Raw genomic sequence first — 11879 nt, forward strand, 5'->3', positions numbered from 1 at the left:
GTTCCTAGAGCGGACTTAGCGTGACCGGAAGTAGGCGGTGCAGAGCCGTTCCTGACCTAGAACTTCCGGTGCGGCCTGTTGGAGCCCCGAAGCGGTTGAGGGGGCGGCGGCGGTTGAGAAGAAGGCGGCTGGGTAAGAGGAGAGGGGCTTCGCGACTGCAGCTTCTCTCCCGGGGGAGAAGGTGCCTCTTCCGGGATCTTGAGTCTCTATGGGAGAGGAGGAAGCAGGGTTCACTTGGGCCCTCCTCCTTAGTCTCTCGGGGTGTGTCCACACTGCGGAGTTAAAGCGCTTTGACACCGCTTTGGCTGTCATGGCTCTTGTTACAGAACCGGGGGGTTTGGGGCTTGGCGAGGCAGCAGAGCTCTCGCGGAACAGGCTGCAAACCTCAAATCCCAGGAGTCTGTAGGATGAGGATCGTGTTAAGGAGGGAGCAAGCTTGTTTTCTGCTGCTCCAGAGAACAGGAACCTGAACAATGGATGCAAGCTCCAGGAAAAGAGATTCCAGCTCAACATTAGGAGGAACTTCTTGAGAGTAAGGGCTGTTAGTGGAACACAGTCTTCCCTTGGAGTGCGATGGAGTCTCCTTCCTTGGAGGCCTTTAAGCAGAGGCTGGATGGCCATCTGTCAATGGGGATGCTTCGATGGAGAGTTCCTGCATGGCAGAAGAAGGGGGTTGGACTGGATCAGGGCCCTTTTTGGGGTCTCTTCCAACTTATGATAATAATAATAATATTTCTGAATGCCTCACCAGACTTCAGATCCCAGGAGCCTGTAAACCTTCGCTACATGACCCTAAATGTTCCCTCTCCAGATGGCATTGGACTGCAACTCCCAGCATTCCTCTCTGCCACCAAAGGCTGCTAGGAGTTGGGATACATGGGTCATATATAGCTTTGGACACCTGCCCTTGACTTATACATGAGGGCATCTTAATAGTTGAGTGTCCAGCCGCCCCTTCTTTCTTGCCGACTTGAGATCCACACTCTTGACTGTTATCTTTATTTTTTAAAAGATTAATTGGTATTAATTTTACTTATGTGTTTTTATATGTATTTTAGTTATTGATGTATGCATTTTAGTGGACTGAAGATGCCAGCCATAGATGCTGGCGAAACGTCAGGAATAAACTCCTATAGAACATGGATACATATCCAAAAACCCCCACCAAAAACCTATTATTATTATTATTATTATTATATTCACAGAGGGGCTACCTCCATTATTATTAAAGGAGCATACCCTCGAGATGCATGCCCCACATGCGCTCACGGAAATGCACCCCATTCAAGCCTATGGGGCTTGCATATCTGCAAGTCTCTGTTTTGGCTGAAAGGTCTGGAACGGATCCCTCTTTCCAAAAATGAAAGGCCAGGTGTATATGGCATCTTAAGGCATATATGTGATACTCAAGATGTTGTGGGACTCCAGCTCCTGGCAGCCTTTGCCATTACATTCGGTGGTGAAGGACGCTGGGAGTTGCAGTCCAATGCCATTTGGAGAGCCGCACCGACTCCTGCTTTAGATGGTGATGGACTTTGAGTCCCGTTATTCCTGATTTTGCTGGCTGGGATATCTGGGATTTGTTAGTTATTTCAATAGCAGAGGATTCCCAGCCTTGTTCTAAGGCATTGACATGGCTCCTCCTTTCTGCTTCTGGGTGAGTGGCTGGCTATTCTGGCTGCATGAGTCCTATGGCTGGCATGCCAGTCCGACCGTAGCAGCGCAGCTGTTTCATTTGGGTATTATTACCTCACCGCAGGCGTTCCGGCGGCCGACAGAAACAACCTCGCTGTCCCTTGCCTGTGTCTTCCTGAGTTTGCCACAATGGTGTCCGTCACAATGGGTAAGGCTGGTTTCTCTCTTTCTCTTTCTCTGTGTGTATTTGAAAGGGAAGCCAGGCAAATGAAAATGTAACAGAGGACCCCAAGTGTGGGACAGAACCGGCCAGTGTTAGTGCTTCAAAGTGTAGGACCTCTTTCCTTTGTTCGTGGGTTGGCTGGCTGCTGAGCTGAGCTTTAGACAAGTAACAGCAGCAGCTGCGTATTTGAAACATTTGAATCAGGAAGCTCACTGAGGACTGCTTAACAAAGGCCCCATACAGACAGGCCAAAATAAAGCTGCTTTGGGTCACTTTGGAGGTATGCTCTTTAAATGATGCATGCGTCCTAAGAGTCCGGAAGCTGTAGTACAAGCACAAATAAAACAGATAGCTACTTGGAAAGTAATGTTTGGATCAACTGAGTCTCAGTAACTTCATTGTTAATATTGCTTATAACTTTAAGGGGATGATACCTAGATTGTGTGACCTTTTTAACAAAATGACAAGAAACAGATGAGAACACAAAAATGAGCTTGAAGTCAGCCTTGTGGGAATCTGTATCAGATCATACCCGCACAAAATTTTGCTCCTCAAACCTTTTTTGGTTAATCTGAAATTTGACTTGAGAATGCTAGTTAAATTAGTGGCACTGAGCATTTGTTTCAGATTTGTAGAAGTAAAGGTTCAGGATCAGGTCTATGTTGGAAGGACTATAGTCTTGAAGCCGTTCATTGCTGTATGTGATAGGAATGCCCAATTATCAGTTCCTTTTGAGATCTAGTAATTCAAAAGCTCTGCTGTCCTGAAAATGCTGATAGTGAAGGACTCCAATTTTACCTCCCTGACTCAGAGATGTCCCTTACTTGTACAATTTTGGCTGTCTGTCCCCTTTGCCTACCTTTTATGTGATGTCCAACAGCAAGGAGGATATTATTTTGCCTAAAGAGTGGTTTCGTTTTTGTCTTTTTTTAAGCTACATCAGAATGGATTCAGTTCTTCAAAGAAGCTGGGATTCCCCCAGGACCTGCTGTCAACTATGCTGTCATGTTTGTGGATAACAGGTGAGGCTGTTGAGAAGTACAACTACACTGAAACAATTTTCTGTTATGCTTTCTGTGCTTCTACTGCAACCTGAGAGGTGGGATTTCTGGAGCTCCCTGGCAATGAAATCTGTGACCCCTAAAAGCCATCATGGATCCCATGGCAGGGAAGATCTAGCAGCCTTGCATTCCATATGAGAGCATGTAGTAATAGTAGTAGTAGTAGTAGTAGTAGTAATATGTATGTGTTAATGCTACTGGTACTTTTTGGTTCTTAGAACTTGTCAAGACAGGCAATCCATTGCCTGGTTGCCTTTGCTGTGAGATGTTTTTCTGCTCTTGTGTTCAGGACCAACTTCCTTCTCCCCTTAAATCCTCCCTAAGGGTGTCTGAAACAGTCTTGCTTATGGCAGCCTATCCTGTTCAGAGTGTTGGCAAACCATGATGGAGAGCTGGGGGGTGGAAAGAGAGAGAGAGAGAGAGAGAGAGAGAGAGATACTTTATTGTAAGATTCTCCACCATCACAGCCCAAGTGTTTCCTCTAGGATCCAGAAGAATATGCTGATGGACCTGAACAAGGAGATCATGAATGAATTGGGCATCACCATAGTTGGGGACATCATTGCGATCCTCAAGCACGCCAAAGTGGTGTATAGGCAGGTAGGTTCCTCTTGGAGCTTCAGCCACATCTGTGAATGAGGAACTGCATTTTCCAGGGCTGGAAGACTCTAGCGTCCTGATCCAGTACCCAGAATTTTGCTCCAGTAACCTGAGCCAGAACTTTCTCTAGTTCCTTCTTGGTTCCTGCTATACTTGTTTGAGAGATTATGGTATATTTGTGGGAGGATAAGCAAAGGTTCAGCTTCTTACCGCTGTATTGTGGCATTTTCTGCCTGTAGGAAATGTGCAAAGCCGCAACAGAGTCGGTGGCCTCTAATCAAACCAACTTGCAGTCTGAACTCCGTAGAAATGCCAACAGTGGTGAGTAGGGGAAGTACAAGTGGTTGACAGCACAGATTTCCCCAAGACTACTGCTGTTTACTTGAATTGCTTTGTTACTTCAGTGAGGCTGTGATGCTGATAAGTTCAATGGTATATGCATTCATCTATTCATTTTTCCAAAACAATATTTTTAATGCTATGGATAGTTTAACTGCATTTTAACAATTTATTTATATGGATTTATTTGTGTCTTTGTGTGTGCTTTTATCTGTATTTGTTATAAAAAATTTAAAACTAGTTTTGGGGCAAAGGTAGTATATGAATGCACTACTATTACTTCTAATAATGGCGCATTCAGGTCAATGTATGAGGAGCTTATTTGGATGTGGGCTCCTAAAAGTTACTGTCAAAGCGCCATCCAACTTTTCCCATTTTTTAACTATAAAATCTAAGGTAGCTTATTGTTTAAATGTAATTTTCACTGGTGTATGGACATACATGAGCTAAATGCCTTGAGTATATTGTATTGAAAGTAGGGGGAAAATTGTGAATAGATAATAATCCCACTCCCAATTCTCACAATCCTCTGTGCTTCTGCTTCGCCACTTTGTCCTTACTATTCCTGCAGCGGCCACCCGGATGATTGCAAACAGCTTAAGCCGAGACTCTCCACCTTCTACTCCTGTTCGGAGACCTGACAGCAATGCCTCCAAAATTTCTGTCACTGTGTCCAACAAAATGGCAGCAAAGAATGCCAAAGCAGGTGAGTGAGAGGGAGCTGGGATAAGAAAGAGTGGTGGTCGTCGGGCAGTTTTTTGTGTGTTTGCTGTCATGGGACAACTTATAGAATCATAGAATCGTAGAGCTGGAAGAGACCACAAGGGCCATCCAGTCCAAACCCCTGCCATGCAGGAAATCTAAATCAAAGCATCCCCAACAGATGGCCATCTAGCCTCTGTTTAAAGACCTCTAAGGAAGGAGACTCCACTACACTCCGGGGGAGTTTGTTCTGCTGTCGAATAGGCTCTGTCTCTCTCTCTTTGACTGCCAGCTGGGATTTGACAAGGTTCTTGGGCTGTGAGGAGGGTGTCTATTTGTTCACTGCTGCTCTAGGTCCAGGTCTAGTAATTTTAAGTTACAGGACGGTAGATTTTGCTAGAACATTAGAAGGAACTTCTTTACAATAAGAGTGGGTAGTGGGACCAATTGCCTAGAGAGGTGGCTGGGTCTCTCTCTCTGGATGTCTTCAGAAAGAGGCTGGGCAGCTCTGCTGGAGATAGTTTAGCTGGCATTCATGCATTGAATGGGGTGGAACTTGTGGAGCCCCTTCTAACTCTATGGTTCTATGTTCTGTTTCCCAGCCTCACTCTCAAAACTGCAGGCTGAGCAAAGAAAATAGTGTTGTTATACCTCTCCATAGGACTCACACAAAAGCAACAAAGAAGGGCTGACTGTGGTTGCCTGTTGCATAAGGATCACTCTGCCAGAAAATATTATCTGAATTATTCAGCTATATAGGAACCTGGTGCTTTGGAACTGGGCTGGGGGCGGGTACTGTAACAATAATGTTGTTATCTGCCATTCTCCTGAGAATTACTTAGATCTGCTTAAATTTATTTTGGCTTCTTGCTGAGGGATGGGAAGAGGCGGAAAGAATGTGTGTCAAAATGTTTATGATCTGGAAAATCAAAGCCTTTGGGGAAATGTCAGTTTCAGTAAAGCAAGAAATATCACAGTCTTGCTTTGAGGGAAGGGCAGTGTCAGAATGTACAGCTGTATTTTGAGTTTGTCATTGCATATCCCTCTGCTCCCCTCTAGTGGCTAAATTGAGTTGTTCAGTTGGAGAGGTTGTTGTGTTGTGTTGTGTTGTGAGAATGCGGCTGCTACTGTTTACCTGGGTACTCCTTAATCTACTGAGAGCCGAAGAAAGAACAGAAGAAGGCACTGCAGCCTCTGTGCTAGCAGGGATTCAGGCACTTGAGCTGGAAAGCCTTATCTATTATTCTGCCCATGAGGGCATCCTAGCAGTTTGAGATCCTTGGTCTTTTGTCTTCATGGACATGTTCATGAGCAATGCTCACCTGGAGCAGGACTTTGTGGCAAGCTCACCCTCTTTGCTTCTGTCCCCTTGCAGCTGCAGCTCTCTGTAGTCCTGGAACTGAGAACTCCACAGTCCCAGTGAAACGGCGCCGTGTCACTGCAGAGATGGAAGGGAAGTACATTGTCCACATGCCAAAAGGAACAACACCCAGGACCAAGAAGATCCTGGAGCAGCAGGCAGCAAAAGGTACTTTGATCACATCCCTGTGGGGATGACAGGGCGGGTGTCTCTTTTAAAATTAAGAAATAGAAGGAGAAGAGTATGTGGCTGGCTTATAGCGGGGTCAATGTTTTATGATTACAGACCAAGATAAAACAATGATAACATAGATAGAGCAAAAATGGGAAATAAAGCAGATTTATAGTTTTTTACGGGTTTTTCGGGCTATTTGGCCGCGTTTTAGAAGAGTTTATTCCTGATGTTCACCAACATCTGTGGCTGCCATTTTCAGATAGGAAAGAAAGTGGAAAGAATGTGGAATCCAGAAGTAGGGAAAGCAATAGTTGGTTTGGACTTTTGTACAATCATTTGTGGCTAAAGGAACAAACCATGGCTAACCTAAATCATAGTTTACCATGCATGGCATGGTAGCCTTTTTCTGGGTTTAGCTCAAAGTGCTGCTCAATAAATGCTTTGAGATACAGATATTTAATAACCCATCTACTTTGATTAGTGAAATAGGATTTTCTGTGGTTCATGTAACTTTTACTGTTTTCATTTTTACTTCAAAATTTGTCATTGTGCTTTAGAGGCTTCTTGGTAAAAGATATAGTTACATACAATGCAGATTAGATATGTATGTACTAGGAAAGAAATATAAAAAGTATAAATGCATATATATCCATATCTGGCTCTAATTTTTGTTTGAAAAATGCTTTTCCTCGTTTTCACTTTGTTTGTCTTATCTGGGTGTTGTGTCTTTTTGGCTTTTTTCATCTTCTTCCCTGATCGATAATAGGTCTACAGAGAACCTCAGTGTTTGACCGACTTGGCGCAGAGACCAGTGCAGACACAACTACAGGAAACAAAGTAAGAGTGGGACAGTGGTGCCTCTTTTATCTTTGGGGGTTCTTCTTTTGAGTTGGTTCCAGGATCCCTCCAAAGGGGGAGACAGATTAAAAAGGGAAAGGTGTGGTTGGCTTTTTGACCTGTAGATGTTTGTGCTACACTGAGGGGATGTTGCATTGCAACTCAAGAATGTAGCTGTACCCACACACCCCTTGCTCGACAGCTTTCAGCCAGAGAGAGGAGGGAATATGGCCAGGGCCCTTTGGCCAGAAACTACAATAGCTTAGATGCTGCAGGGACTGGCCGCAGTCACAAGGAAGCTTTTACTGTTATTGTTGCCTCCCCTCCATGCCATATTTTTAACAAGAAACACATAAAATCATGCTTGCGCACAAAATCCAGTTCATTTATTGTTGTACTCCTCTTGTACAGCTTTAGAAGGCTCTGCTTCGGATCTTATCCTCCAGGCATAAAGGGGGAAAGCGGGACCCCAGGGTATTCCCCTGAAGCCTGATGTTCCACTTCTGACCCTGTCTGGTGTCTTGGCAGCCCACAGGAGTATTCAGCCGGTTGGGGGACATGCAGGAGACAGAGGAGGACAAAGCGGCTGAGAGTGATGATGATGATGATGACAGCTCCGTCCTGCCGTATGCTGGAGTGCTGAAAAAATTCTTCAAGCCGCCCAAGCCCAAAGGGAACTCCAAAGCAGGGGTGACGGTCAAAGCAAAAGCCACCAGCTCTGAGCCCAAGGTAGCAGTTTCTGCTTCTCCCTCTCCTGCCATCCAGCGGCTTGGAAGCAAAGGTCCAGCCAGCCCTGTGGCTCCTGTCAAGGAAAAGAAGCCAGAGTTGCCCCCGCCTAGCCATGTTGCCAAAAGATTGGGCAAGCGTTCTTTGCCCACTGAAGCCCAGGACAGCAGTGTCACCAGCTCTAAGAGCAAGCCTGACTCTGGATTCCGTGTCACTATAAAGAGGACTTTGGGGAGCACAAAGGTAAGCAGCACCACGGAGGCCCCCAGCGCCCAGATGGACAACACAGGGACAGTCAGTGTCTTTAAAAGGCTGGGCAGAAAGACTGTATGAGCCCAGCCTTGCCCATCTGTCACAAGCATGTTGTGGAATCCAGACAATTTGAAATCAATATGTGTGGTTTCTTTCATTTTCACTTATGGCCCGCTCACCCTTCGTGTCTGTTTCCACCACAAATGAGCCACTGTGCTGCTTCTGGGCTCATCAGTCTTGGTAAGGATTTGTTCTGTGAAGTTACTGGTTGGTTCTGCAGGTCTGTTAGAATGACCTCAGCCCCTTCCTGTGTGAGCAGGGATCAGGGGAGTGGGATCGATATATGATCAGTACTAGAATCAGGGGATAAGAGTAGATAGAACCTTAGAAAGGAAGCAAGGTACCCTTGGGTAAGAATGAGAGGACCCTGAACACCCCTTTCTGTTGTTGTTTTTTTTCTCTGCAGGTCTTTACACCTTCCTAGGAAGTAGTGTCTCCTTGAGGGACTCCGTAAGAGAGGCAGACAAACAGGCAGAGGCCCCGGGCTTGTGAGATGCAGGAGAGGCCTTTTTCTATGTTCTTTCTCCCATCTTTTCGTCCTTCCATCCCTGAGTTTTCTCATCTGCTGGGTCCTGGTACATCTATATTCCAGGAATGGCAATTAAATAGTTACTGGTTAATTCCTTTTAATGGACACTGGACCTGTGCACCTGGCAAATGCTGCCCCCATAACAAATCTTATCATGTGTTGGAAATAAGAGAATTCTGGTTGCTTCTCTTTAGGTTGCCATTTTCTTGTACTGCCCAAGAGGAGAGATTTTCTTTAGCTTTGGGTGTTGCCTGTTATATATGGGATACAGTTCAGTGGGGATCATCACAGCTTCACTTGTTAGAATTCCTTTCTGGGTTGCCTCCATTTATCTTGCTCAGTTTCCTGAAGTTCCCTACTCTGGTTGCAAGGCTTGGAGTGAGTGGAAGTGTAAACTTCCCCCCTTCCCTTCTCTTCCCTTTCAGAGTCCTTTCAATCACTTCCTGAGGAAACCAGAGGCACTGTCAGATTGGAAATCTTGACCATTATTTTTGGGGGATGCCCCCATTCCAAATCCCACAGCAGTCTGACTTTATATATACATGCATTATTGCATAGATATCTGGCTGTCAGTATTTGGTGAGTTGGGAGAGGCCAGTGGCAGTAGAGGTGGGCAGAGAACACATGTTGGACTCCCCTGGATAGCTTCTAGTGTTCCCCCTCCCCAGCTTGCCTTCTGTTAATATTTAGCAATCATATGTAGGTGAAAAGGGGAGGAATACATTGCCGGATTTAGGTTATCAGTTCCTCTAACCTTGATCTGAAATTGGTGGTGGTTTGTTATGTAATTCTTTAATCCCCAGAGAGGCTTTGGAGACACATGGGTGGTCCTTGTAGAAGGAGCCATACTTGTTTCTTAATTTTATATGCATGGTGCTTCACAATGCAGCTGTGTAGGGGCTCTGCTTTGCAGGTTGCCATTCTGTCACAACACAGTTCAGTAGTGCCTGATGGTGGTTTGTGTGAGTGATGCAACCATCTACCTGTTGACATGTAAGTCTAGGGAGGAGAAGGTTGACTATTGTTCTGATGGCAAGCAGACTGTGTAAACCCTTTCTTTCTTTCTTTCTTTCTTTCTTTCTTTCTCCCTCCCTCCCTCCCTCCCTCCCTCTTTTTGTCTCTCTCATCACCCAGCAAGCCCCACTGTAAGGCAGCAGGGTATTGGGGCAGGTATCTGGGCCTTAATCTCACTGCGTGGCTAGTCTTTCCCTCTTGGCCTTTCTCTCCATCCTGTATCCTACAATCCATTGCCAGGGCAGCATCCCTTGAATTGGCTTCTGATTGGTCCTAAGATGGAGGCCACTGACTTTCAATGCCCTGCAGCATCTTTGACCTTATTTCAAGCTAAACAGTTACTTCCCTAAATTCTGCCATGAACTGTTGGAGAACGTGTTTCTTTTTTATTCCTTAGAAGTAAAGCAGTGGCCCTGTTGGACTGCTGGTATTTTTAAACTTTTATTGAGTAAATTTAGTGGAGCTGGAAGAGTTACACAATAGTAATGGTTTGGGTTCTGTTTGTTTTTTAAATCAAAGAAATTTGGCTGTAGCCTTGCACTTTTTTGTAGTCGTTTGTATCTGAGACGGGGGACGGCTCTTCACTCCTGTTGACTGAATCTGTCATGGGCCTCTCCTGCATTTGGGAAAACGTGAGTATTCTCTTGCAATAAAAGTGTGTCTCCTCTTCCATAGCTCAGACATCTCTTTTGGGATTCCTATAAAGGGGACCATGGGGTCCTTAATGCCTATTTCAGGGCTCAAGAGGCTTACAATTGGAATTGCTGCAGAAATTTCCTCTGCCACTCTAGAACAGACCTATACATATACAAAATGTGCATTTAAACTGAATCTGATTATTACAGGAGGGTCAGTCAGGTAGTATTCATGGGTAGAGGGGAGCCACTTTAAAACATGTTCACTGTTTTGACACAATGAAATTAACTTTGGTTAGACAAGCAAAGATAAAAGTATTGACAAGACAGATGCTTTTGAACACATCCTCCTTCATTGTCAGTCTCAGATCCCTGCAAGACTTCTCATTGTTGGGCCTCAAATAGTTACAAAGCACCTATAATGTGTAACAAACACACACTTTTAAGTCTGAGGATCTCACAAAGCAACTTTTGCTAATTAGATTAGAAATATGGGGTGGGATGGAAGGATCCCCTTTTGTTTGTTGCCTTGAGCTCCTTTGAGTAGAAACACAGTAAGACATTTTATGTATTTTTATGCCATATAAATTGTATTGTTTATCACAGAGGTATTTGTAAACTCAGCAGGACTGTAGTAATAAAAGGTTCCATGTCTGGCATTTCCTCTTAAAAATGTGAAACAGGGTTGAGAAAGACATCCCCAGAGAACAGAAAGATGGCTTGATTCAGTCAAGGACAGCAGCATCATTTCCGTTATGGGGAGCCAATACTGACTTCTTTAATCTACAATTACCCATTGAACTCATCTAGGAAGATAGATGGGGAGAAGAGGCCCAATCCCATGGCATATTTGGGCAGAGGCAAAGCAGTGCTCTATGTCAGAAAAGGTTAGATGCAAGCCTATTACAAATATACTTCAGTTAATGAAATAGATGTGATCCTGGGCATTGCTTCTCCAACAAAAAATTTGGTACCTGAGAGAGAATGGTTAGGGACAGGCTTTTTTGCACCAGAAAAAAAGAACCAGTTTTGGCATACGTTTTATTCAGAACTTGGAACATACATGTGTGAAATGGAACAACAACCAGTACGCAAAAACACATTCAGCCTTCTAAAGATGACTTGATTTCTTCCATTACATGTCCAGAGATAGGTTTTACTTTCCTTAGACTGCACTTTTCTTACAATTCCCATTTTGGTTCCTGAGTTACAGGTCAGTGCTTTTTCAAAATGCAGCTTATGAACTCCATAGGGTTTTCTTGGCCAAGGGATACTCCTTTTGCCAGTTCCTTCCTCTGAAATATATTCTACAGCACTATGGTATTGGTTGGTAGTCTCCCATCCAAGTACTAATCAGGCCTGACCCCTTTTAGCTTCCAAGATCAGATAGGGATCTCGTGCCTTTAGGCCCTGAGGGAAATGCTCTATATGCACCACTATACGTCGACTTCATGTAAAAGTCGAGGGCAGACTTTGGGGCCAAAATTAAGGCTTTTGATATGACTTGTGGATAAGTCAAGGGCACAACTTAGGATCTGGGCCCCATAGTCCAAGGGCAATATTGACAAGCCGGAATATGTCCAGAGGAAGGTGGCCAGTCTGGAAACGAAGCCTCATGAGGAACAACTTTGACTGGTGACATGATGGCTATAACCCTGGTGGCGCAGTGGTTCAATGCCTGTACTGCAGCCATTCACTCAAAACCACAAGGTTGCGAGTTCAAGACCAGCAA

General features: G+C 44.7%; 1 protein-coding gene across 2 annotated transcripts; it reads left to right on the forward strand.

Annotated features, from left to right (window-relative positions):
• Positions 1-9: 9 nt before the first annotated feature.
• Positions 10-10182, forward strand: C9H19orf47 (chromosome 9 C19orf47 homolog). Of its 2 annotated transcripts, XM_042439751.1 has the most exons (10): positions 10-132; positions 1760-1843; positions 2793-2880; positions 3405-3519; positions 3759-3840; positions 4430-4564; positions 5936-6088; positions 6861-6931; positions 7460-7900; positions 8376-10182. In XM_042439751.1, the coding sequence occupies exons 2-10, from the start codon at positions 1825-1827 to the stop codon at positions 8391-8393; spliced, it is 1122 nt and encodes a 373-aa protein (XP_042295685.1). In that variant the 5' UTR covers positions 10-132; positions 1760-1824; the 3' UTR covers positions 8394-10182. The 2 variants fall into 2 exon arrangements, with proteins under 2 accessions (XP_042295685.1, XP_042295684.1); XM_042439750.1 differs by having other exon boundaries at positions 7460-10182.
• Positions 10183-11879: the final 1697 nt, after the last annotated feature.

Source organism: Sceloporus undulatus, chromosome 9 (assembly GCF_019175285.1).
Source record: "Sceloporus undulatus isolate JIND9_A2432 ecotype Alabama chromosome 9, SceUnd_v1.1, whole genome shotgun sequence".
In the NCBI taxonomy this organism is placed as follows: Eukaryota; Metazoa; Chordata; class Lepidosauria; order Squamata; family Phrynosomatidae; genus Sceloporus; species Sceloporus undulatus.

What these genes read in the sequence shown, in the direction of transcription:
- C9H19orf47 (XM_042439750.1), top strand. An exon ending in CCGTAGAAATGCCAACAGTG is followed by an intron (nt 3,841 to 4,429) that starts GTGAGTAGGGGA and finishes CTATTCCTGCAG; the next exon opens with CGGCCACCCGGATGATTGCA. An exon ending in GGAGCAGCAGGCAGCAAAAG is followed by an intron (nt 6,089 to 6,860) that starts GTACTTTGATCA and finishes GATCGATAATAG; the next exon opens with GTCTACAGAGAACCTCAGTG.